Below are 27652 nucleotides of genomic sequence, written 5' to 3'. Positions count from 1 at the left end.
TGTAAAGGACCTCCTCAAGGAGAACTACACACCACTGCTCAACAAAATAAAAGAGGACACAAACAAATGGAAGAATATTCCATGCTCATGGATAGGAAGAATCAATATCGTGAAAATGGCCATACTGCCCAAAGTAATTTATAGATTCAATGCCATCCCCATCAAGCTAACAATGACTTTCTTCACAGAATTGGAAAAAACTACTTTAAAGTTCACATAGAACCAAAAAAGAGCCCGCATCGCCAAGTCAATCCTAAGCCAAAAGAACAAAGCTGGAGGCATCACGCTACCTGACTTCAAACTATACTACAAGGCTACAGTAACCAAAACAGCATGGTACTGGTACCACAACAGAGATATAGATCAATGGAACAGAACAGAGCCCTCAGAAATGATGCCGCATATCTACAACTATTTGATCTTTGACAAACCTGACAAAAACAAGAAATGGGGAAAGGATTCCCTATTTAATAAATGGTGCTGGGAAAACTGGCTAGCCATATGTAGAAAGCTGAAACTGGATCCCTTCCTTACAACTTATACAAAAATTAATTCAAGATGGATTAAAGACTTAAATGTTAGACCTAAAACCATAAAAACCCTACAAGAAAACCTAGGCAATACCATTCAGGACATAGGCATGGGCAAGGACTTCATGACTAAAACACCAAAAGCAATGGCAACAAAAGCCAAAATTGACAAATGGGATCTAATTAAACTAAAGAGCTTCTGCACAGCAAAAGAAACTACCATCAGAGTGAACAGGCAACCTACAGAAGGGGAAAAATTTTTGCAATCTACCCTTCTGACAAAGGGCTAATATCCAGAGTCTACAAAGAACTCAAACAAATTTACAAGAAAAAAACAAACCACCCTATCAATAAGTGGGCAAAAGATATGAACAAACACTTCTCAAAAGAAGACATCTATGCAGCCAACAGACACACGAAAAAATGCTCATCATCACTGATCATCAGAGAAATGCAAATCAAAACTACAATGAGATACCATCTCATGCCAGTTAGAATGGCCATCATTAAAAAGTCAGGAAACAACAGGTGCTGGAGAGGATGTGGAGAAATAGGAACACTTTTACACTGTTGGTGGGAGTGTAAATTAGTTCATCCATTGTGGAAGACAGTGTGGCGATTCCTCAAGGATCCAGAATTAGAATTACCATTTGACCCAGCAATCCAATTACTGGGTATATACCCAAAGGATTACAAATCATGGTACTATAAAGACACATGCACATGTATGTTTATTGCGGCACTGTTCACAATAGCAAAGACTTGGAACCAACCCAAATGTCCATCAGTGATAGACTGGATTAAGAAACTGTGGCACATATATACCATGGAATACTACGCAACCATAAAAATGGATGAGTTCATGTCCTTTGCAGGACATAGATGAAGCTGGAAACCATCATTCTGAGCTATCACAAGGACAGAAAACCAAACACTACATGTTCTCACTCAGGTGGGCACTGAACAATGAGATCCCTTGGACACAGGGTGGGGAACACCACACACCGGGGCCTGTCGGGGGTGGGAGGCTGGGGGAGGGATAGCATTAGGAGAAATACCTAATGTAAATGACGAGTTGATGGGTGCAGCAAACTGACATGGCAGGTGTATACCTACGTATCAAATTTGCATGTTGTGCACATGTACCCTAGAACCTAAAGTATAAAGAAAAAAAAAAAAAAAGAAACCCAACAGGTGAAGAACAATCCCATTTCTGCAAAAACAGATAGAAAACCTCAAGAATGTGTGTATAAAAAAAATTTCCCAAAGAATATACTCTAAAATGTCTATTATGGTAGAGTCCCATAAGCTTTTTTTTCATTTACTTTCTACATTTTCTATAATTAGCCTTTTGAACTTTTTAAATGAAGATAGTGGACTACATGGTTTCTAAGGTTTTTTTTCTAGAGGTGTCATGGGTCAAAATTAAAGTCACAAGTTAAGGGGAAAGTTATTGCTTCAATAATGATGAATACTCCCTACATTAAATACCTACAGGAAAATTCAAACTCTGACCAGGAAACCATGCCATTTGCATTCCCACACCCCGGCCCATGCCTGCTTATGTCTGGGGACGGCTGGCATTCAGCTCTCTGGATGGTTGGGCTGCAGGTGTCCCTAAGGTGCAGCCTGACGGCCTGGCTCTGCTCTGCCGAGCTGCAGAGTGAGTTCCTGGCTCCCGTGACAACCTACTTCCCTTACGTTCATCTGTTCTCCATTAGTCTCCACCAGCCTCTCAGTTTCCTGGAGGTGTTTTCTACATTGTACAGTTACATGTAAAGAAAAATTCAACAGCAGCAAAGCACGGGGGGTCCAAACACAAGCACCCCTTCCCTAGGAGACTGCTCACCACCATCACAGTCAGACGCTCAAGCAGCACCCACACGAGAGGAGAGCCACCAACGCGGAGCCTTTCACAAAAGGCCCACGGGCAGCCCGGGCAACTAGCGAGACCCCATCTCTACAAAAAAATTGAAAAATTAGCCAGGCGTGGTGGCTCATACCTGTACTTCCAGCTACTCGGGAGGCCCCAGCCCAGCAGGAGGGTTCAGCGAGAGGCAGAGCCCCGGAACAGCAGTGTTCACTCAATTAAACCTCATGGGCTGAGAGAGTGGCAGGTGTGCCGTTTTCCATAATTAGTCACAGCCCCTGAAGGAAAAGCGCGCCTTTGTGGGGCACGAACAGAGGAAGAAACGCTTCTGCAATGCTACCGGGAAGTCTGAGCTCACCTTCTTTACCTTGGCACCGAGCCGAAGATCTGTTAGAAACCCTCTCCAACCACGACGTTCAGGAGAAACGGTGGCCACCACCCAGAATAACAAGGCCCCAGCCGCAAGGTGTCCTTTTCCCAGCAAATGAAACCCGCCGCCCCCGCCACCACCTGTAGTACAGGAGACACCACAAAGCAAGAGGCCCCAGGGCTCTGCTTGAGAAGCTGCCGGGCCTGTTTTTCCTCCCAGTGGCCAACAAACAGGAGGGCAGGTTCAGCACGTGGGGCTCTGCTTTCTGAGCGCGGCACCATTACAGCATCCACATCCGATTTTTAAAACTGAAGTATAACATAAATACCGTGTAGTGTTTGAGGCACAGGAATCTCAAGTACACGGCTTGCTGAGCATTTATACCCATTAACACCCACACAGCTGCCACCTGGACAGAGACACCAGCCCTTCCCAGCATTGCATCAGGCTCCGCAGACTCCTCCCAATCCATTCACCCATCACGAATCCCCTCTGTGGCCATGTGCCCTTTCCTACTGCAGTGAGGATTCCATTGTACGGACAGATGAAATTTATGGACTATTTCATCTAGTTAGGTGCTATTATGAATAAAGCTGCCATGGATTTTCCTGAACATGTCTTTTTTTTTTTTTTTTTTTTTTTTTTGAGATAGAGTCTTGCTCTGTTGCCCAGGGTAGAGTGTGGTGGAGTGATCACAACTCACGGCAGTCTTGAACTTCTGGGCTCAAGCAATCCTCCCACTTCAGCCTCTCAAAGAGCTAAGAGCACAGGCATACACCACTACACCTGGCTAAAAAGAATTTTTTTGGCCGGGCACGGTGGCTCATGCTTGTAATCCCAGCACTTTGGGAGGCCAAGGTGGGCGGATCACGAGGTCAGGAGATGGAGACCATCCTGGCTAACACAGTGAAACCCCATCTCTACTAAAAATACAAAAAATTAGCCGGGCGAGGTGGCGGGAGCCTGTAATCCCAGCTACTCAGGAGAGTGAGACAGGAGAATGGCGTGAACCCGGGGGGGCGGAGCCTGCCGTAAGCAGAGATTGCGCCGCTGCACTCCAGCCTGGGTGACAGCGAGACTCTATCTCAAAAAAAAAAAAAAAAGAATTTTTTTTTTTGTAGAAATGACGTCTCACTATGTTGCCTAGCTGGTCTCAAACTCCTGGCCTCAAGTGATCCTCTCACCCCGGTCTTCCAAAGCCCTGGGATTACAGGCATGAGCCACCACACTTGGCCTTGAACATGTATTTTTTTTTTTTTAAATAACAGGCTTACTGAGATATAATGCACATACCATAAAATCACCCTGTGGAAGAGTACAATTCAATAGCTTTTAGTATACTCACAGTTATGCAGCTACCACCACCATCTAATTCCACAACATTAAACATATCTTGTTGTGAACATATGTCTTTGTTTCTCTTGGGTAAATACTGAGGAGAGGAATTACTGGGTTATTATGTAGATGTTGTTTAGCTTTGGTATCTTCTAAAGCATAAATGTCATTCTACAATCCTCACCAACATTTGATATTGCCAATTTTTTTCACTGTAACCATCTTTTGGGTGTGTGATTCCACATCAGAATTAATACAACATTTTCTCAATTCCCCAATCTCTTACTACCATCCAAATATAAACTGAAAGCTGAAATTTCACCTAACAATGGAGGACTCATCTAACAATCTTCAGGACTCACTTTTTTTTCCCTTTTCTTTAAACACCAGTGTAGCACTTCCAAAATGTTAGATAAAATGATGTATCAGGTCCGCTGAGATACTTCAAAAATTGAAAAAAAAAAAAAGCTAACAGTAACTGCTTAACATACATTATTTTAAATAATTCTTGCAACATTTCTGTGAAGTGTATGCAATTATTCCTATTTTACATATAAGCAAACTGACACATAAATAAGTTATTTGATTTTTCCAAGGTCATATTGCCAGAGAATGAGATTCTTACCCAGGTCTTTCTGTCTCCGAAATGCTGGGCTGCTTGTCACTACTCTCTACAGTCTCATCTCCATAGCTGGTTATAAGACAGGATACTCTATACACCTGCTGAATACATTTGCTGACATAACATTTTTGCATAAAGCAATATGAAAAAAAAAATTTCAGGGAAAAGAAAACCTTCATAAAAAGCATAAGTACTGAAACCAGGTTATATATTACATAATTCTTAGGGTAAACATTCTTTAAAAAGCCCAACTATAATCTGATGAAAATAATAGTAAGCATGGCTGACTTCATAGAAGATACAGGCTTCAAATAATTAGGACTGATCAGATCTGGGTGGTTCACACAGCAATAGCTCAATAACCCAATCAAAGATACATCTACTGTCTGCGTATGGGCTCAAAACTGGGCTGGTTAACTGTTGAGGATAAAATAAGGCACTCTCTCAGTGCTTAAAAGTGAACTCCCATTCTGATTTATGGAGTGTTCTAGCTATCTATAAAGCACAGAATGTATATAGCATACTCCAAAGAAAGACGAAATTTAATAACTGCCACAGTGTCGTACTCCCTTACCCTAACATTTTAAGAGTGCATGAAGGAAGCAAAGTGCTCTAATGGCACAGCCAAATGGCAGCAAATGTTTGGCAATTTGGAATAATAGGATCAACACTGCTCCCAGTGAAATTCCCAAGGTGGGAATGCAAGGCCTGAAGTTACCAGAACACCCCTACTCCCACCTGAAGAAAAAAATATGTTTTCACAGATAACAAACCCTCCCTTTTTGGGCAGAGGGCAAGGCACAGGTAGCAACTGGTGACTGCATCACTGAAACTGAAGACTTCAAATTCCAAGAAGATAAATCTAACATTGAAAAAATAAATTATTTTGTTCTTTTCTGGAGGGGGAGGGGTAGTCATTGTACAAAGGACTAACCTGAGACTTGAAAATAATGGCTCCTAATTCCATTTGGACTACAAATTTTGGAAGTACTGTAAAAGTCACCAACTCTTTTGCAGTTCAGATTATGCCTCTGGGTGCTCTGCTAGGTGCTGGGGATATAACCCTGAGTAAGATGTGCCCTGCCTTCCTTGGGCTCACAGGCTGATACAGCAGGTGGATTGCTGGGAAGTACAGTTACCTGATTATTATTATTTTTCTGTTTTCCTTTACTTTTCTTCTCCTGAAGGGGAGAAAAGGGAAAGTGGTGGGCATTTGATATATCAAATCTTGACTAATAACCTACTATATTCAAGGCCAACCGTAACCACACCAGAAAATTGTGCAGAAAACACATAAAGCCCCAAGTAGGAAATAATGGCCTGAGGGTGAGGCAGGAAAGAAAAAAGACAGAATTCTTCTTGGACACAGATGCAACCCTGGGCCTGCTCCTTGTGCAGCAAGCCCCACCCCACCCCACCCCAGAGCTCACACAAGAAGACTGACATGGAAATGTGGCCAAGGAGACCCTGTTCCCCACACAATGCTCCCCCTCAACCCTTCTCCTGTCAAACTGCACAGAAACAACCAAAATTACAAATTCAATCTCATGGCTAGCTGTATTTACATGATACAAAGCAATTAGTTGTTGACTTAAAAACTTTTCTTGTTGCATACTTGACTAACTGGCTATTTTGGAGACCTATAAACAAGCACAATTTGCTCGTACTTCACTGTCTGGCCTTAAAATCAGACACAGTCTACTTATACATAAACAAAACACCACCAAAAATCTTCACCTAAAGAACGTCCAGGTTAGCACAAAATGCCAACGCTGAAGAAGGGGAAAAGGGGCCGGCTGAGCACGGTGGCTCATGACTATAATTCCAGCATTTTGGGAGGCCCAGGCAGGCGGATCACTTGAGGTCAGGGGTTCAAGACCAGCCTGGCCAACATGGTAAAACCCTGTCTCTACTAAAAAAAAATACAAAAATTAACTGGGCATGGTGGCGCTGGCCTGTAGTCCCAGCTACTCAGGAGGCAGAGGCAGGAGAATTGCTTGAACTGGGAGGCAGAGATTGCAGTGAGCTGAGATCGCACCACTGCACTCCAGCCTGGGCGACAGAGTGAGACTCTGTCTTTAAAAAAAAAAAAAAAGAAAGAAAGAAAGAAGGAGAAAAAGCAAATTTGGACTACTTTTTGTAAGAGAGGAGAGCAATTTTAAGCAGGAAAAAAATGGGCGAATAACTACACTTTACACCAGTTCCACTTTTGAGGATAGAACAGGAAAACAAGTGTGAGGAAGCATCCGGGTACCAGGCCACAACACTGTGTCTCTAAGGCACAATGTAACAGAACAGTTATTTTCACAAAATTGCACCAAGTAAACATCTGCTAAAATTGTTTTGAATTTACATGTCATGCCTTTCTATCATTGATACATCCAAACTTAGCTTTCCCATAAAAAAGTTTACTCCTTCAAATTTCCCAAGAGCTGCTTCATCTAGGTCTGCTTTGACTATGGCAGTCACTCTGCTGACACAGGCCATCAGTCCTGGCCATGGTCTGCCCTCGGGTTTGGGCACCAGCAGAACTTGCTGTGCTCTTTGCTAACTACCCTATGTTCAGCCACACCTTAGGGAACTTAATTTTAGAGATACACACAGAGGGTCTTTACAAAGAAAACCGAACCCCTATAGAATAAATGGCACAAAGAAAGGAAGGAATGGGTGTATCACAAGAAAATGGGCAATGAAGTTACTTTATGAGATATGTGCAGAATTCCACCTTTCTCTGTTTCTGACGGGAGTGCAAAGATGTGCAGAATAAAATCAGTTTTTGAGTGAGTACTCACCCCATACTCATTTATTGGATACCATACTACAATAAACCAAGCATACATCAATTCATCCCCTAGAGGAGGCTGTGCAAATGTTCCCAATTAACTGGCCTTTATGTTGCAAAAATGACTTTCATTTTTTAAAAAATTATCTGGGATACTAACGGCACCCATAAAAACCTTAGAGTCGGGAAGTTTACAGAAAGTAATGACATCTCCCCAGTAAACGAACAAATGATAAATGAGCGAATTCATTCAAGTCAGAAGTTGTGAAACAGAATTGTTATCCTATTTTTGCAACACAGAAGATTGTGATGATCAAAGGCACTAAAAATAGCTCGGAAAAAATGAAGACAACATAACTAGAAATTAAAAAAAAAAACCTTATTCAAAACAGCAAAATGTCCACTCATAGCACTCATTTCTCCATGAATTATTTTGACAATAGGAAATGGAATTTAAAAATTTTTCCTGAATCCAAAACTGTATTTCCCCTCCCACGTTCCCTGCAGGAAAACCTTGTTCATAAACAAACAACTCCCAGATAACTAACTTCTTGGCTGGCTGTTTCCATGCGAATGGCAGCTCCCAAACTTGCCACTTCATGTTCCTGTCGCCTCATCGGTGATGTCATGGAAAGACATCAGACATGCTGTTATTATTGCTGAGCGAGAGTCTGCAAAGGAAATTATGCTGCTGCCTCTAGGTTTTAATTTTCCATGAAAAATTATTCTCATTGCCATAGCCGCTGAGACAGTGAAAAGAAAAATGATTTAATTAGGGAACAGCCATAATTAGATTTTTTTAAGCATGGTCTTTCAATATAAAAGTTACATTACAGTACAGCTTCATGTGGTTTAACAATGTATTTTCATCAGACCCTTCCAGAACATATGAAGGTGTTGAATAACAACTGAAGGAAGAAAAGGAATGCTAAACTGCTATGAGAAAGTTATATCTGAAATGAGCTTAGAAACGTCATGGGAAGGAGGAGTGAGGTGTCTTCAGCAGCTAAGATGGGAAGAACCTCAAATAGTGAACTGGGGAGAGGAGCCCCCTCTTTTGTGATTACCATTCACCATCCACGGGGTGGAGAAAGACAGTAACAGGCTCCCCACCCAAGAGATAGTGGGAATCAGGATGAGAATGCAAGGATGACTAGAAAGAAATAAATAACAGTAGTAATAGAATACAAAGTAGAAAAATGAAGAGAACCAACTCTGTTCAGCATAGACTTGACCCAGTGAGAGCAAAGTGTGATGGGCTTTGTAAACATACTTCTAGGATTTCCCTTGTAGTGTGTGTGTGTGTACCAGAAATTGAACCTATAAGAACTATGATTACAGACTATGAAAGATTTGTTTACTTGTCACATCCTCAGAAGTTCAAGGTATGAGTCAATGTTAAGCCTTGAAACTTCCCTACAAATGTATCTCAAAATATTAGTGAAGGGTAAAAAATTACATTATTTAGGCCGGGCGCCGTGGCTCACGCCTGTAATCTCAGCACTTTGGGAGGCCGAGGCGAGCGGATCACAAAGACAGAAGATTGAGACCATCCTGGCTAACATGGTGAAACCCCGTCTCTACTAAAAATACAAAAAAAATTAGCCGGGCATGGTGGCGGGCGCCTGTAGTCCCAGCTACTCAGGAGGCTGAGGCAGGAGAATGGCATGAACTCAGGAGGAGGATCTTGCAGTGAGCCGAGATCGTGCCACTGCACTCCAGTCTGGGCGACAGAGCAAGACTCCATCTCAAAAAAATTACATTATTTAGAAGTCATGAAACCTGTGTGATTATTCCATGTTAAAAAAAAAATTCATCTTTTTCTCTTAATTCCACCAGAAACATCAAGAGTTTTACCAATGGTCTTGGAGACATTCTAAAATTCTGAACATGGAATCTGAATAACATCTGTTGACAACACTTTCATGAGTTCATTGTATATTTCAAACAGGTTTAATTTTATCTAGTAAAGTGACATAACCAAGACTCCTTCTTAGTTCAATATTGTGGCAATAGATCAAGACACATGTCAATGTCAACATGTCACTGAAGAAAGAAAGACATTAGGCCTTGCTATTACTTTCACCCAAGCTCCTGGAACCTGGAAAAATAGCAGGAGAGATAGGCAGTCGAAACTCAGAAAAATTCCTAGGCCGCTAAGAGATCTTCATAAGGATACATCAAAAAGAGGCTGAAATTAACCAGCTGACTCTTTTCAACTCTTAAGGGAAACTTCTATATGGGAGACATGGTCAGGGATGGCGGTCATGTTACCCACAAGGAGGCGTTGTTATGGAGACAGCTTTGAAGGATCCCTGGCAATTCCAGTGTATAATTAAGGCTAGTGAGTGATCACAGAACAGCCAGCAGGGTGGTCTCCATGGAAACCACCAAACATACATTTTCACATGCAGAGCAAATGTTCTGAATCAATGACTCTTTATATAGGTTTAAAAACATTGTGAATGATGCATCAATTGCTTCTTTTGTGAGACAATAACTGATTAAATATGCAGTGAGAGACCTTGTCCTCATGCATGCTGAATTCTGAGCAGTGTCTAGAATAGACAGTCCACAACTAAATTCACTACCTAGAACTAGAGAATACAAACAGTAAATTCAGACCCAGGAAATCACTGGTTAATTTCATGAGAGAATTAAAACAGCAGATTGATGGGAGTCAAGGAAGATCTGCCAACTGCTGGCTCTCATTAATCTAGGGCTGTCTACATATTATTTAATCCTCTCAATAACATAGACATTATTATTGCATTGTTTACAGATGAGAAAAAATGATTCATACACCTAGAAAGTGGCAGACAAGACTCAAAAGCTCGGTTCAAATTAAGTCTTGGTCAAGGTCTGTATGACTTTACATAATGCTCTGTGTCTGCAGAGCACTTTTCCACCCCCCAGCCATTTTCACATACATTATCTCATATATTCTGCTTTGAAACACTTAGGATCACAGGTTCTAGCATTTTCTAATTTTGCAATATGTCCCCCCGGGTCCTTGACTCTGTGCCCAACTTCTGTACCCACAATGCGCTCCAGGTTCTAGAACTTACATGGGACCATATCTAAGAAGGCTTTGCCCGTCTTTCACTTTGACAGTATGAACAGCATTCCATCCTAAGGAGCAATGGGAAGGAAAATCCCATGCCATAAGTGTAACAAGGTCTCACTCTGTGGCTCAGGCTGGAGTACAGTAGTGCAATCATAGCTCATTGCAGCCTCAAACTCCTGGCTCAAGCAATCCTCCTGCCTCAGCCTCCCAAGTAGCTGGGACTACAGGCACAAGCCACCATATCTGGCTAATTAAAAAAAAAATTTGTAGAAATAGGGTCTTGCTATGTTGCCCAGGCTGGTCTTGAACTCCTGGCCTTAAGCAATCCTCCTGCCTTGGCCTCCCAAAGTGCTGGGATTACAGGCATGAACCACCACACCCAGCCTATAAGTATAAATTCTGACTGCCCAAACAAAGCAAAAAGAGAGATAAACAATCCAATTAACTGCTTGTAGCATTTACAACACAATCATCCACAAGAGAAGGTAGAATTTGGAGACAGGGGTGAAAGAAGGTCAGATTGCTGCATATTTCCTACTTTAATCAGTCTATTACATAATTTTTAAATCTGTCAAATGCTTTATTAAGTAGGTACTGATAATTAATAATATAGTTCCTAGCAGATCATTATATAATGCTACAATTGAATGTAAATGTGATTAGCATTTAGTCTTGAATACCAGATACAATAGTCAACACTGGCCTTCCCTCCCTCCCTCCCTCCCTCCCTCCCTCCCTCCCTCCTTCCTTCCTTCTTTTCTTTTTTTTTGAGACGGTCTCCCTCTGTTGCCCAGGCTGGAGTACAGCGGCATGATCTCGGCTCACTGCAGCCTCCCTGCCTCAGGCTCCCGTGATTCTCCTACCTCGGCCTGCCAAATACCTGGGATTGCAGGCGCACATCACCATGCCTGGCTGGTTTTTGTATTTTTGGTGGAGATGGGGTTTCGCCGTGTTGGCCAGGCTGGTCTCCAACTCCTGACCTCGAGTGATCTGCCCGCCTCGGCCTCCTGAAGTGTTGGGATTACAGACGGAGTCTCGCTCACTCAGTGCTCAATGTTGCCCAGGCTGGAGAGCAGTGGCGTGATCTCGGCTTGCTACAACCACCACCTCCCAGCCGCCTGCCTTGGCCTCCCGAAGTGCTAAGATTACAGCCTCTGCCCGGCCGCCACCCCATCTAGGAAGTGAGGAGCGTCTCTGCCTGGCCGCCCACCATCTGGGATGTGAGGAGCGCCTCTGCCCGGCCGCCCCGTCTGGGAAGTGAGGAGCGCCTCTGCCTGGCCGCTGTGCAAACTTCCAAGTGTGAAGTGACAGCCTTCGTTGTAGAATAAATGAAGACACTGGCACTGATTATATAACACCTTGGCAGCTATCTCAAGTCGTTGATGGTGGAGGTATTGGAATTACAGAAGAAAGCAAACACACACATTTGACTAAAGGCGATTTTGTGACTTCTTTCTATTGGCCCTGGCAAACCAAGGTTATTCTGGACGGAAATAGCCTTGAAAAGGTGATATATATATGAACGTCTCTGATTTTTTTTCCCCATATAATTCTTACTTTGTGCATTTGATATTCAGTTGTGTTTGTAATCACGGAAAAATAAAAGCATATATTTTCTTTAAAAAAAAAAATAGTCAACACTGTCAGAGCTTGTTATCATCATAACGTTTGTGCACTATCTTTGGATATCTTTCTAGTTCAGACTCCTTGCTTTACAGATGAAACAATGGAGGATTACAGGGTGTCTTAGTCCATCTGGGCTGCTATAACAAAATTCTATAGGCTGGGTAGCTTACAAACAATAAAGATTTGTCTCTCACAGTTCTGGAGGCTGGTAAAGCCAAGGTCACAGCCCCTGCAGATTCCGTGTCTGGTGAGGGCTGCTGTCTCAGAGATGGCAATTTCTCACAGCGTCCTCAGGGTGGAAGAAGCAAGGCAGCTCTCTGGGACCTCTTTTACTAGGACACTAATGCCCTTCATGAGGGCTCTGCCTTCATGAGCTACTCATCTCCCAAAGTCCCCACCTCTTACTACCATCACCTTGGGGCTTAGGATTTCAACGTATTAATGTTAGGGGAACACAGACATTCAGACTAGAGCAGAGGGGTTCCGCCAATAATGACCAAAGTCAAACAGTGAGTACTTCTTTTCCTTTTCCCCCCTGAAATCCCAGTCTCTCTACCACGCACCTCATGGACAAGACTAGAGCCTCTGTGTATGCCTCTCTCCTATCACTGCCCAGGACATTTCTAGTACCACCCAAACTGTAAGAATCTAGTGCCTGGGCAACATAACAAGATCTCATCTCTACAAAAAAAATAAAATTAGCCTGGCATGGTGGTGTGTGCCTATAGTCTCAGCCACTGGGGAGGCCGAGGCAGGAAGATTGCTTGAGGCCAGGAGTTTGAGGATACAGTTGCATGATCACATCACAGCACCCTGGCCTGGGTGATACAGAGATCCTGTCTCTAAAAAAAAAAAAAAAAAGAGAATCGAGTATATCTTAAATCCCATGGAGTTGCCAGCTGTTTCAGGCCAGCAGTACATTATGACATAGTTTTAGGGAAAGGATAGGGGAGGCAAGTGAGGCGCCTAGGCTGCGGCATTTGAGGAGGTGCTTGTTCACACTCAGGCACCAATCCAGCACTGCATGGCCCAAGAGTGAGGGCCACCTTCATCTTGGTCCTGTGTATATGAAAGATGAAATTCTAACAATGGAAAATATAAATGAAACCAAATCAAGAGACTTATTCTGAGCAAGCTACGAAAAGTTAATTCCCCAGGGCCATAGAAAAAAACAGACAAAGGCTGGGTTTTCTGCCCGTCATTGTCTTCGGGACATGAGATGGTGGTAGCAGTTATGGCATCAGCTTTAAAGGAAGAAAGTGACCTTACAGAGGCAGCTTTGAAAGGAGGAGCACAGGCTGGCTCCTCACGCCCCACGAGCATTGCCGCTGCTGGCCAGGGAAGCTTCTCCACCCCTTGCTCTTGCGCCACACAAACTCACTCTGACCTCCGCTGCTTCTTCCCAGTGATGCTAGAACTCAAGTCAGTGTGAAGTTAACAAGAGTAAGACAAGGCACTACTCAATCCAGGAAGAATTCTCATGTGAGGATTGAAATCTGCTGGAGAAACTGACTAGGAGAAAACTATAAACTCACACACACCACATCTTCCTTACACGTCTACACACATCCCTGCATTTCTCTTCAATTTGTTGGCTTTGTTCTGCCTGAGTGCTTTACATCATATGTGAGAGGGGATCACAAGATTTTATGAAGATGCAGTTAGATTTTATATGCCCGAATTTACCAAAACGAGAAATTATTTTTTAAAGTGTTGCTAAATATTCCGATACTTTTGGCTTCTTAAATTTTTTCTCAAATGCCCAGAGAGAAAAACAACAATAATAGTGATAACAACCTAAAATGACTTCGAAGGCACTTTTTCCCCATGCTAAGTATTCTCAGATCTGAGGAAGATACTGAAAAAGGTGAAGACCAGAGAGAGACATGGATGCCTTCTCTCAGAACTTGGAACTGATGAAGTTGATGTGACATCTTCAAAAACAGCCCCCAAATGGGTCCTTTTGGAGCAGTGAAGAAGGCCCCTCGGCCCCCTGAATGACCTCCCTCCTGTGTATTTTTTAATCTTCACATAAGCCCGATTCTCCTCTGGCACCACTGAAACATCCTTCTGAGTCACTTTCTGAACATGCTGGCACCCAGTGTAGGCACAATGACATCATGGGAATGCTATATTGCTAAGTACGATTTTGTCGTATTTCAAATGTCAGCACGTTTTGATGTGTAGGTGGTTCAAAGAATGGATACATATTCTACTATGGAGGATCACAAGCTTATTTTCAAATAGGAAAAAGAGAGAGAGAGGGGAGATTGCTTGATGTACCTGAGCCTGGAAGAGATAGATCTTAATGGCTCATTGAATCCAATTTTCATTTAAGAAGAATTAGCATTACACTACAGCAGCCAATTAAAAATTCTCCCTCTTCTGAATGAAGTATTGAGGAGAAAATTATAAACTTCCCTCAGAATTTAAGAAGGAAAGAAAAATACAATAAATAAAAAAGAGACTTGAAACTAGTGGTCAAATAGGTAAAGTCATATACACAGGAAAAAAAATGTCCTAAATCCTAAAGGACAGGATTTAAGCACTATGCTTTGAGCACTATTACTTTACAGTTTTCAGGGATGATTTGCATGCCATAAAATTCACTTATTATAAAGTGTAATGATTGTTAATGAACAAATTTAATAAATTAACTTAAATGATGATGCAACCATCACCACAATCCAGTTTGAAAGTTTCCATTAGCCAAAAAAACTTCCTTTGAGTCTATTTGCAGTCACTTTCTCTAAGAAACCACTGGTATACTTTCTGTCTCTATAAATTTGACTTTTTAAGGACATTTCACACAAACGAAATAATACTATATGTATTCTTTTGTGACTGGATTCTTTAGCTTAGCATAATATTTTTGAGGTTCATCCACGCTGTAGCAATGTATTAATAGCCCATTCCTTCTGATTATTGAATAGTATTCCAAATTGTATATATATATATACTATATCTTGTTTATATATTCACTAGTTGATGGACATTTAGAATTATTTCCAGTTTGGATTTCTTATGAATAATGCTAATATGGGCCGGGCGCGGTGGCTCAAGCCTGTAATCCCAGCACTTTGGGAGGCCGAGGCGGGCGGATCACGAGGTCAGGAGATCGAGACCAGCCTGGCTAATGTGGTGAAACCCTGTCTCTACTAAAAATACAAAAAATTAGCCGGGCGTGGTGGCAGGCGCCTGTAGTCCCAGCTACTCAGGAGGCTGAGGCAGGAGAATGGTGTGAATCTGGGAGGCGGAGCTTGCAGTGAGCCGAGATCGCGCCACTGCACTCCAGCCTGGGTGACAAAGCGAGACTCCGTCTCAAAAAAAAAAAAAAAAAAAGAATAATGCTAATATGAATACTCATGTATGAGTTTTTTGTGGCCATATATTTTCATTTCTCTTGGGTAGATTCTTAAGAATAGAATTGCTAGGTTGTAGTCACTTTATGTTTAATCTTCTAAGAAACTACCAAACTGTTTTCGAAAGTGGCTGTATATATGCCTACCAGCAATTTATGAATGTTCTGGTTTCTCCACATCCTTGCCAACATTTGGCACTGTCTGTATCTTTTAAAAAAATTATAGTAGTGGGTGTGTGGTGATATCTTATCATGGTTTCAATTTGCATTTCTCTAATGACTAGGGATGCCAAACACCTTCCTATGTACTTATTAACCATTTAGATATTTTCTTTTATGAAATATCTGTTCATGTGTTTAGACCAGTTTTATTTTTTATAAGTAACAACATTTTTTTTTTGAAATGGAGTCTTGATCTGTCACCCAGGCTGGAGTGCAGTGGCACAATCTTGGCTCAATGCAACCTCCGCCTCCTGGGTTCAAGCGATTTTCCTGCCTTGGCCTCCCAAGTAGCTGGAACTACAGGCATGTGCCACCACGCCCAGATAATTTTTGTATGTTTAGTAGAGACAGGGTTTCACTATGTTGACCAGGCTGGTGTCGAACTCCTGATCTCAGGTGATCCACCTGCCTCGGCCTCCCAGAGTGCTGGGATTACAGGCATAAGCCACTATGTCTGGCCTCAACATTATCATTTTATTTATTTATATTTTTTATTTTTATTATTAATATATATTTTTTGAGACAGAGTTTCACTCTTGTTGCCCAGGCTAGAGTGCAATGGTGTGATCTCGGCTCCTGGGTTCAAGCGATTCTCCTGCCTCATCCTCCTGAGTAGCTGGAATTACAGGCATGCGCCACCACACCTGGCTAATTTTGTATTTTTAGTAGAGATGGGGTTTCTCCATGTTGGTCAGGCTGGTCTCAAACTCCCGACCTCAGGTGATCCGCTCACCTCTGCCTCTCAAAGTGCTAGGATTACAGGTCTGAGCCACCAAGCCTGGCCTATTTATTTTTAACTTGTATCTTTTTTAACTTTTATTTTAGGTTCAGGGGTACATGCCCAGGTTTGTTATATAGGTAAATTGCATGTCACAGGGGTTTGATGTACAGATTATTTCATTACCCTGGTAATAAGAATAGTACCCAAGAGACAGTTTTTCAATCCTCTCTGTCCTCCCATCCCTCACCCTCAAATAGGCCCCGGTGTCAGCTGTTACTTTCTTTGTGTCCATGTGTTCTCAATGTTTAATTCCCACTTATAAGTGAGAACATGCGATATTTGGTGTTCTATTCCTACGTTAATTGGCTTGGGATAATGGCCTCCAGCTCCATCCATGTTGCTGCAAAGGACATGATCTCATTTTTTTTTTTTTTTTTTTTGAGATGGAGTTTTACTCTTGTTGCCCTGACTGGAGTGCAATGGCGCTATCTCAGCTCACTGAAACCTCCACCTCCCAGGTTCAAGCGATTCTCCTGCCTCAGCCTCGAGTAGCTGGGATTACAGGTGCGCACCACAACGCCCAGCTAATTTTTGTATTTTCACCGTGTTGGTCAGGCTGGTCTCGAACTCCTGACCTCAGGTGATCCACCTGCCTCTGCCTCCCAAGGTGTTGGGATTACAGGTGTGAGCCACCATGCTCGGCCAATCTCATTCTTTTTTATGGCTGCATAGTATCCCACGGTGCATTTGTGCCACATTTTCTTTATCCAGTCTACCATTGATGGGCATTTAGGTTGATTCCATGTCTTTGCTATTGTGACTAGTGTTGTGATGAACATACATGTGCATGTGTCTTTATGGTAGAACAATTTACATTCCTTTGGCTATATGCCCAATAATGGGATTGCTGGTTTGAATGGTAATTCTGTTTTAAGTTCTTTGAGGAATCAACAAACTCCTTTCCTTTAGACCATTTTTTAATTGGGTTGTAGGTCATCTCATTGAGGTATAAGAATTCTTTATATATTCTGGATATAGTTCCTTTATCAGACATTATGATTTGTAGATATTTTCTCCTAGGCTGTGGCTTACCTTTTAATTTTCTTTTTCTTTTTTTTCTTCTTCTTTTTTTTTTTTTTTTTTTTGTTTTGAGACAGAGTCTGGCTCTGTAGCCCAGGCTGGAGTGCAGTGGCACGATCTCGGCTCACTGCAAGCTCCGCCTCCTGGGTTCATGCCATTTTCCTGCCTCAGGCTCCCGAATAGCTGGGAATACAGGTGCCCGCCAGCACGCCTGGCTAATTTTTGTATTTTTAGTAGAGACAGGGTTTCACCATGCTGGCCAGGATGGTCTCGATCTCCTCACCTTGTGATCCGCCCACCTCGGCCTCTCAAAGTTCTGGGATTATAGGCGTGAGCCACAGCACCCAGCCTACCTTTTCATTTTCTTAATGGTGTTTTTTGAATTGTAAGAGGTTTTAAGTAAACTACATTTTATCAATTATTTTATGACTTATGCTTTTGGTGTCATATCTAAGAATCTGCCAAACCCAAGGCCATTAAGGCTTTTTGTTATGTTTTCTTCTAATAGCTTTCCAGTTTTAGCATTACATTTAGGTCTGTGATCCATTCTAAGTTAATGATGTCGAGCAAGGATCTAAGATTGTTTATTTGTAGGTTGGTTTGTATATGGATATCTGATTGCTCCAACACCGTTTGTTGAAAAAACAATCCTGGCCAGGCGCGGTGGCTCACGCCTGTAATCCCAGCACTTTGGGAGGCCGAGATGGGTGGATTGCCAGGTCAGGAATTCAAGACCAGTCTGACCAACATGGTGAAACCCTGTCTCTACTAAAAATACAAAAATTAGCCGGGTATGGTGGTGGGCACCTGTAATCCCAGCTACTCAGGAGGATGAGGCAGAAGAATCGCTTAAACTCGGGAGGCGGAGGTTGCAGTGAGCCAAGATCGCACCACTGTACTCCAGCCTGGGTGACAGAGGGAGACTGCATCTCAAAAAAAAAAACAACAACAACAACAAAAAACAATTCTTTCCTCATTGTGATTGGCACCACTCTGTTGAAAATCAGTTGACCATAAATGCCTATCCCTACACCAGTACTATAATGTCTTGATTATTCTAGCTTAGTACTAAATTTTCAAATCACATAATTTAAGTCCCCCAACTTTATCTTTGTCAACATTGTTTTGGCTATTGCATTTCCAAATAAATTTTAGATAAATTTGTGAATTTCTACCAAAAAAAAAAAAAAAAAAGCCTGCTGGGATTTTGATAGGGCTTACATTGAATCAATTTAGGAAAAATTCCCATCTTAACAATATTGCATCTCTTGATTTTTTAAGATTTTATTTAATTCCTCTCAAAAAGGTTTTATAGTTTTCAATGTATAAATCTGACACTTCTTTGTTGTTAAGTTCCAAAGTATTTTTTCCTTTTTGATGCTATTGTGAATGGAATTGTTTTCTTAATTTTATTTTTATAAACATGACTTTTCATTACTAATATATAAAACTTTGAGCTGGGTGCACTGGCTCATACCCGTAATCCCAGCACCTTGGGAGGCTGAGATGGGAGGATTGCTTGAGGCCAGGAGTTTGAAACTAGCTTGGGCAACATAAGACCCCATCTCTGCAAAAAAAAAAAAAAAAAAAAATTTTAAAGTAAAACTAGTTTTATTTATTTATTTAAGAGACAAGGTCTTGCTCTGTCACTCAGACTGGAGTGCAGTGGTGATAATAGATCACTGCATCCTCAAACTCCTGAGCTCTGGTGATCCTCCTGCCTCAGCCTCTTGAGTAGCTGGGACTATAGGCACATGACACCATGCTAGACTACTTTTCTTATTTTTTGTAGAGACAGGATCTCACTATGTTGCCCAGGCTGGTCTCAAGTGATCTTCCCACTTCAGTCTCTGAAAGTGCAAGGATTATAGGCATGAGCCACCACACCCTGCCTTCAACTATTTTTATAGTTTCCTTGGGATTTTCTATATATATGATGGTCTCATTTGTGAATAAAGACAATTTTATTTCTTCCTTTCCAATCTGGATGCTTTTTTTTTCCTATCGCACTGCCTATTGCATTCCTAAAAACTCCATTCCAATTTTCAATAGAAATGGTGAAAGTGGACATTCTTATGTTGCTCCTGATCTTAGGGGGAAAGTATTCAGTCTTCCCTTGTTAAAGATAATGTTAGTTATAGGATTTTCACAGATTTTATCAGGTTCTCTTATATTACTAGTTTTTTGAGAGTTTTTGTAATAAATAGATGCTAGATTTTGTCATGATTTTTCTGAACCTATTGAAATGATCATGTATTTTTGTTTTTTATTCTGTGAAAATAAGGTATTACATTAATTAATTTTCGTATGTTAAACCAACTGTGCATTCCTGAGATAAATCTCACTTGATTATGGTGTATAATTCTTTTTATATGTTGCCAAATTTGGTTTGCTAAGACTTTGCTAATATATTTGTCCCTATGTTCATGAGGAATATTGGTAATTTTCTTATTATTTGTTTTATCTGGCTTTACAGCTGGGTAACTCACCTCACAGAATAACTTGGGAGTTATTCCCTCTTCCTTTAGTTTCTAAAAGAATTTGTTTTAAAAAATTTCTTCTTTAAATATTTGATAGAATTCATCAATAAAGCCAACTGGGGATGAGCTTTTCTTTTCCTAAAAACCTAAGAAAGATTTTAAATTATGACTTATTTTTATTTACTTGTTATAGATGTATTCAGATTTTTCATTTCTTCTTGAGTCAGTTTTCCTTATTTGTACCTTTCTGGGAATTTGCCCATTTCATCTAAATTGACTAATTTTCTGTCATAAAGTTATTCAAAATCTGAAGTTATTTACAATATACAATCCTTTTAGCTTCTATAGGATCAGTAGTAACATCATTTTTTTCATTTCCAATTTTGATAATTTACACCTCTCTCTCTCTCTCTCTTTTCTCTCCTATCTCTCTCTCTCTCTGAGACAGGGTCTCACTCTGTCACCCAGGCTGGAGTGCAATGGCATGATCACGGCTCACTGCATCCTTGACCTCCCAAGTGAGCTTCCCATCTCAGCCTCCCAAGTAGCTAGGATTACAGGTATGTGACACCATGTTCAGCTAATCATTTAAAAATTTTTTCTTGTAAAGATGGGGTTTTACTATGTTACCCAGGCTGGTCTTGAATTCCTGGGCTGAAGTGATCTTCCTGCCTTGGCCTCCCAAAGTGCTTAGATTATAGGCATGAGCCACCATGCCTGGCCTCTTTTCTCTTATTTTCTTGCTCAGTCTAGCCAGAGGTTTGTCAATGTTGCTGATGTTTTCAAAGAATCAACATTAATATTCTACATTATTTTTCTGTTTTCTATTTCATTAATTTCCACATTAAACTTTATTATATCCTTCCTTCTGCTTACTCTGAATTTAGTTTGCCCTTTCTTCTTTTCTAGTTTCTTAAGATGGAAGCGTAAGTTATTGATTTGAGATCTTCATTCATTTCTGATATAGTTGTTTACAGATATAAATTTCCCTTCAAGCACTACTTTAGCTGCATCTATAAATTTTGATATGTTATATTTGTTTTCATTTGATTCAAAATATTTTTAATATCCATTGTAATTTCTTCCTTGACCTACAAACTTTTTAGAAGTATATTTAATTTCCAAATAAATGGGGTTTTCCTAAATTTTTTCTACTGTGAATTTCAAATTTAATTCTGCTATGGTCAGAGAACATACTTTATATGATTTCAATCTTTTAAAACTTGGGAGTTGTTTTGTCAACCAGCAGACTATCTATTGTAGAGAATATTCCATGTGCACTTGAGAAGAATGGCTATTCTGAAATCAATTGGTGGAGTGTCACATAAATGTCAGTTATGTCAATTGGTTGATAGTGTTGTTCAAGTCTTCTATGTACTTCTATATTCATGCTTTTCTACTGAGTTGTTCTGTCAACTGCTGAGAGTGCAGTATTGAAATCTCCAATTAGCATTGTTAAATAATCTATTTATCTTTTCTATTACTTGTTGCTTCACATATCTTGGGGTGCTGTTTTAGGTGTACATATATTTAGAACTGTTATATCTTCCTAGTGCATTAACACTTTTATCATTATTAAATGTCCCTATTTTTTCTCTAGTAATATTTCCTGTTATAAAATCTATTTTGTCTGATTTTAATATAGCCACTATACCCAGCTCTCTTATGGTAACTGTCTGTGTGGTTCTTCCATCCTTTTACTTCCAGCCTACTTGTGTCTTTTACTTTAAGGTATAACTGTTATAGACAGCATATAGCTCATATAGCTGGGTTTTGTTTTTAAAAAATCCAATATGACAATCTCTATTTTTTATCAGGTATTTAGTCTATTCATATTTAATGTAATTACTGATATGGCTGCTAGCAACAAATCTCTTAGTTTTTATTCATCTAGGAATGTTTTTATTTCTCTTTCATATTTGAAGAATAGTTTTGCTGTATATCAAATCCTTTGTTGACAGGTTTTTCTTTCAGCATGTTGAATGTGTCACCCCACTGCCTTCTGGCCTCCACTGTTTGTGATGAGAAGTTAGACATTAATTGCACTGCTGTCCCCCCATATATGTTGAATAATTTTCCTCTTGCCACTTTCAAGATTTTCTCCTTTGTCTTTCAACAGTTTGATGGTAATGTGTCTAGATCTCTTTTTGTTTATCTTACTTGGGACTCACTGAACTTCTTGAATCTGTAAATTAATATTTTTCAACAAATTAATTTCTTCAAATATTGTTCAAACCCTTCTTCTCTTCTGGGATTCTTATTACACATATGTTTGTTGCTATATTTGATGTCTCACAGGTCTCTGAGGCTCTGCTCACATTTCTTCAATTTAAAAAAAACCCTGTTTTTGGCCGGGCACGGTGGCTCACGCCTGTAATCCCAGCACTTCGGGAGGCCAAGGCAGGTGGATCACGAGGTCAGGATATCGAGACCATCCTGGTTAACATGGTGAAACCCCGTCTCTACTAAAATTACAAAATATCAGCTGGGCGTGGTGGCACGCACCTGTAGTCCCAGCTACTTGGGAGGCTAAGGCAGGAGAATCACTTGAACCCAGGCAGTGGAGGTTGCAGTGAGCTGAGATGGCACCACTGCACTCCAGCCTGGGTGACAGAGCGAGACTCCGTCTCAAAAAACAAAACAAAACAAAACAAAAACCTATTTTTTTGATTGAATTATTTCATTTGCTTTACCTTCCAGTTCACTTATTCTTTCTTCTGCCATGTCAAATCTGTTGAGTCCCTCTAGAGCACTTTCAGTTCAGTTATTACACTTTTTACCTCTAGAATTTCCATTTGGTTCTTTCTTTTCCTTTCTGTAAATAATTTATATCTCTTTATTGAGATTCTGTATTCACTGAGTCTTTGCTTCAATTCTTTAAACATGGTTTCCTTTTGATTTCTGAATAAATTTAAATAGCTGCTCTGTAGACTCTTTAGGCTAAATCCTACTTCTGAGGACAGACACCCAGAGATAGTTCCTACTGACCGCTTTTTTACTACACACAGATCACATTTTGCTTCTCGGAATGTCTCTCATGTTTTTGTTGAATACTGAACCTTTTACATAACATACGGTAGCAACTCTGAAATCTGACTCTCCCCACAAGATTTGTTGTTATTGTTTTGCTTATTTAGTGATTTTCCTGGACTAAATCTGTGAATGTGAAATCTGTCTCCCATATAAGCTACAGTTGCTGATGTCTTTACTCACATTTTTTTGTTTTTATTTTTAATTCTGGCATCTAAGGGTCATCCTCATGTCTGCATAGCTTAGTATTCTGGCAAAGACTAGTCAGAAATTTTGCTCCAACACCTTGGGCCAGAAAGGCTTCTCCCTGCTCCTGACTCTGTGTGCGGGCTGGGAGAGCACATTCAAACCTCAGGCTGTTTTCACATCTACCCTGGCTTTTACTTTCTGCTAGCTCTTTCACAGCTCCTCTGTGTGTGTATGCAGGCTCTGCTGGCCAGGAATATGTGAGCCTATTCCATCACTACTGCTCATATACACAGACTAAGTTCAATCCGGGACATATTAAAAATAATCAAGCCCCTGATAGCTGTCTCATCTCTCAGAACTACCTATTAAGTCCCCCACTAGACCACTGGTCCACTGCTTGTTCCAAAGAGGACTATCAACTCAAGCTAGTAAAGCTACTGGCCTTTCGTGTTCATGCACCACTGAGTTGGCCTATTTAACAGACAATCCTCCAAACAGAGTGAACCCACTCTTGGAAGTGGTGGTAAGGCTGCCGTGTTTCACAGCCTAGCCTGCTCTGGTTGAACTATCACACTGGGGAGGAGGGAATGGGAGTGATGATAGGCAAGAACACCACAGATTCATTCTGTTCCTACCCAAAGGTTAATAGTTTTCATGAACAAATGCGTCTCAGTTTATTGTATGTATTTGGTCAATTTTTAGGGAGCTGAAATGGATGTTTTTGACAGTTTTCTTCCAGCTTTCTAGCTGTTTTTTGGGAAGAGGTTTCATCAACCTCTTCACTTTGTCATGCCAGAAATCAATATCTCAGCTACTTTTTACATTCTGCTAGAATTGGAATTATTAACGCTATTAAAAAATAGGCCATGTGGGCCGAGCACAGTGGCTCACACCTGTAATCCTAGCACTTTGGGAGGCTGAGGTGGGTGGATCATTTGAGGTCAGAAGTTTGAGAACAGCCTGGCCAACATGGTCAAACTCCATCTCTACTAAAAATACAAAAATTAGCTGGGTGTGGTGGCACACACCTGTAATCCCAGCTACTTGGGAGGCTGAGTCAGGAGGATCGCTTGAGCCTGGGAGGCAGAGGTTGCAATGAGTTGAGATCATGCCACTGCACTCCAGTCTGGGCAACAGAGTGAGACCCTATCTCAAAACAAAACAAAACAAAAACAACAACAACAAAAAACACATGTGGGTGAAAATATCATTAAAAATCTTATTTTCAAAGCAAAATGTTCGAGGTTTTTTTCTGGAGAAAATTCAACCCAAAAAATACAAAGATGACTAAAAGCCCAAGTTAAATAACGATTTCATTAAATTAAATTTAATTAATTAAGGAGGCTTAGTCCTTGAAAGCAGCATCTAGAGCCCTACAACTTGCCTCCCTCACAGGCACTAAGGAAATGAAACATGCCAATAGAAATTGGCCCCACCATGCTTCAGTTAAGATTGGGCATCCCACAGCCACTTCCCCGCTCCTTCTGTTTCTTTGTGGTTTCCTCACCACTTTATCTTATGCTTCCCCTATAGTCATTCGGATACACAGAGGTCATTGTTAGAATAATCCCTTTTCTAAGGTTTCATAGAAATGCCCCAACCTGGCCATTTGTCTATCTTCCTTTCTCTATCACCTTGGATTGACTGAGTCCCCTTATGTAAGTCACTTGAGCTCTGGACACCTGCACAGCCTCTAGGAAGGAAATAAGGAGCCTATCCATGATTGTCTTCCAGGACTGTGAGAAAGATGAAATATGCCATGTTGATAAAATGAGCAGGCCTCAGAAATCGTTACCTGAATGAAGGAAGGATCAGGCTCAGGGACAGTGCCTGGAAGTGGTCTCATGAAGCTCAAACAACTTCACATTACCCAGGCTCTGAGATCTTTGGATACACAGGCTCTTGAGAGAGAATTTCCCACCCCTCTTGTCTCTTACCTTAGCAAAGAAAATCCAGGCTGCATACTGCCCTGGGGCCAGAAGGTTTTTTAGCTTCACTGTACTGAACATGAGAAAGAATCCCAAAAATCCACTGGAAGGAGAAAAGATTCTTTTGTTAGTGAGGCTTGTCTTCCCTTAGCCAATGGCTGACTAGTTTCTACTACATTTTACCAATCAATTTCAAATTATTATGCAACCTCTACCTCATCTGTTTTCTAGATCTGTGATCTCTGGATGAAAATTAAAAAAATTTTAAAGTCATTAACCTCTGCTTTTCTAAAGAGCTATGGTGGGAGAATTTTGATTAGAGGAATGGTGCAAAGAAATTTCAGAGGCCTCTGGCTAAATCATGAAAGAAAAAAAAGGTGGAGGACAACACCTCCTGTTCCTTCCCATAGAACTTCTTTGAGTTCCCATAGAACTTCTTGGCAAGGCAGAGCTTAAATTTTTTTCAAGCAAGACAAACTGGCAGGAAAAGACTTCCAAAGGGAAACTTACCATATGAGAAGAGAGAGTCTGGACTGACCTCCAGGCTCATAAGAATCTGAAGGGGAAGGCTGGCTTCAGTGACACATATGGCTGAGGCCAGAAGTCCCCCAAACCAGGCTGTCCTGCTATAGGAGATATGCTTTGGAAATGATGCCTACACATGTGTGTGAACGGAAAGATCCCCACTCGAGAACCTGAGGAAGGGCAGCATCTTGGGGCTATTCAGAAGTCTGGACCAACAAGGGCGAGGGCACAGCAGTGGACGGAGATGTAGTTGCCTGTGCTGGAACTATTTTCAAAAGTGCCCTGTGTGGCCAAGGCCAACGCAAAGGGAGCTCCAAATGCTTCCTGGCATTTGAAGGCAGGACAACTAGGGAAGAGGTGAGACAGACTGTGTGTGTGTGTGTGTGTGTGTGTGTGTGTGTGAGAGAGAGAGAGAGAAAGGCTGACTTCATGCAAATATGTGCAAGTGGTGGTTTGAGTATGACTGTTATTTGAACTTGAAAATTGCAAAGTAAGAGATATGACTGCAGTTGTAACTCCAAGCTAGAGAGGCAAGCCCTGTGAGTTGTACTTTATTTGCATCTCCAGACCCCTGACTGCCACAATTCCATCTGACCTTATACAGGCACTGGTGCGCAGCTCCAATGCTGATCATAAACTCTGAGCAGGAAAAGCCCAATATTGGGCTGCTCTTTGTATTTTCAACAGAGCCTAATATGGTGCCTGAGTTACGGTACACATTAACTAAATGCTTGTCAGGTTGAATTGGAAGCAGATTGAATTGAATTGAACACACCTAAGGCCAAATGTCACAGAAATGTGTATCTTCACTTCATTAGATTAGACTAATTCACAGCCACATTCTTGGGGCAGGACTAAAGACAGGCATTAGGTTTCCCCTGTGTGTATTTCAGCCGGTTTGGCCCTGATGACCTGCAAAGTTTGTTCCGATTTGCATCAGCAGTCATGGGAGGCTGAACAGCTATGGATTAAGATGTCAAGTTACTCACACCCAAAAGGCAAAGAGGCCCCGTGGGTAAGCAGCAGACCTACCCAATCACACCCAGTGCCTGGATTTCTATTCCTCACTGTGCTTACTGACCCTGATAACATTAACCAAATCCCCCTTCCCACCTTTTTGTATCAGGTTCAGTTTCCTTAAAGTAGAAATAATCATAGAAGTCCTCATCCTATCTTAATGGAAACCAGAGGCTTTTAGAACAGTAAGATTACCTATCCCAAAGTCTCACTTTATTAACAATGAAACTGGAGCACAGGTACAATTAGAATCCAGGTCTCCATGGCTCTTCAGATCTCTGGACCAGCAAGGGCGCTGGCACAGCAGTGGACAGACGTAGTTGCCTGTGTTGGAACGATTTTCAAAAGTGCCACTGTGTGGCCAGGGCCATAGCAAAGGGAGCTCCAAACTCTTCCTGGCATTTGGAGGCAGGACAACTGAGGAAGATGTGAAGCTTCATGGAAATGTGTTTTTGACCGGCTAGACAAAGAGTGAGATGTGGCTGGGCGCGGTGGCTCACGCCTATAATCTCAGCACTTTGGAAGGCCGAGGCGGGCAGATCACGAGGTCACGAGATCGAGACCATCCTGGCTAACACGGTGAAATCCCATCTCTACTAAAAATACAAAAAAATAATAATAATAAATTAGCCGGGCGTGGTGGCAGACACCTGTAGTCCCAGCTACTCGGGAGGCTGAGGCAGGAGAATGGTGTGAACCCGGGAGGCAGAGCTTGCAGTGAGCTGAGATCGCACCACCTGGGTGACAGAGTGAGATTCCGTCTCAAAAAAAAAAAGATGTGCCAGGCACTGGTGGTCATGAGGGTGGGGCTGAAAAGGGAGGCAGCAGTGCTCCAGGCTCCTCTTGGTGGCTCCCACCTCTGCATCGAAGGAAGTAACAACTTCACAGGTGCCTGCC

General features: G+C 41.4%; 1 protein-coding gene across 4 annotated transcripts in view; it reads right to left on the bottom strand.

Annotated features, from left to right (window-relative positions):
- TMEM241 (transmembrane protein 241) overlaps nt 1–27652 on the bottom strand; it is a 147362-nt gene that overhangs the window by 36002 nt on the left and 83708 nt on the right. For 3 of the 4 annotated variants that reach the window (XR_009213503.1, XM_032152651.2, XM_058438560.1), the window contains one exon: nt 25223–25316. Coding sequence is in view for 3 of the 4 variants with exons in the window: in XM_032152651.2 (XP_032008542.1) it covers nt 25223–25316 (94 nt within the window). In the remaining variant the exon portion in view is untranslated. Of the gene's footprint in view, nt 1–22085; nt 22252–25222; nt 25317–27652 lie in introns of those variants that run through there. The other variant, XM_058438561.1, reaches the window with a different exon arrangement.

The sequence above is a fragment of the Hylobates moloch genome, unplaced genomic scaffold, assembly GCF_009828535.3.
Source record: "Hylobates moloch isolate HMO894 unplaced genomic scaffold, HMol_V3 SCAFFOLD_5, whole genome shotgun sequence".
In the NCBI taxonomy this organism is placed as follows: domain Eukaryota; kingdom Metazoa; phylum Chordata; class Mammalia; order Primates; family Hylobatidae; genus Hylobates; species Hylobates moloch.
The sequence above is the reverse complement of the archived record's forward strand: the minus strand, read 5'-3'. Positions and strand labels throughout refer to the sequence as shown.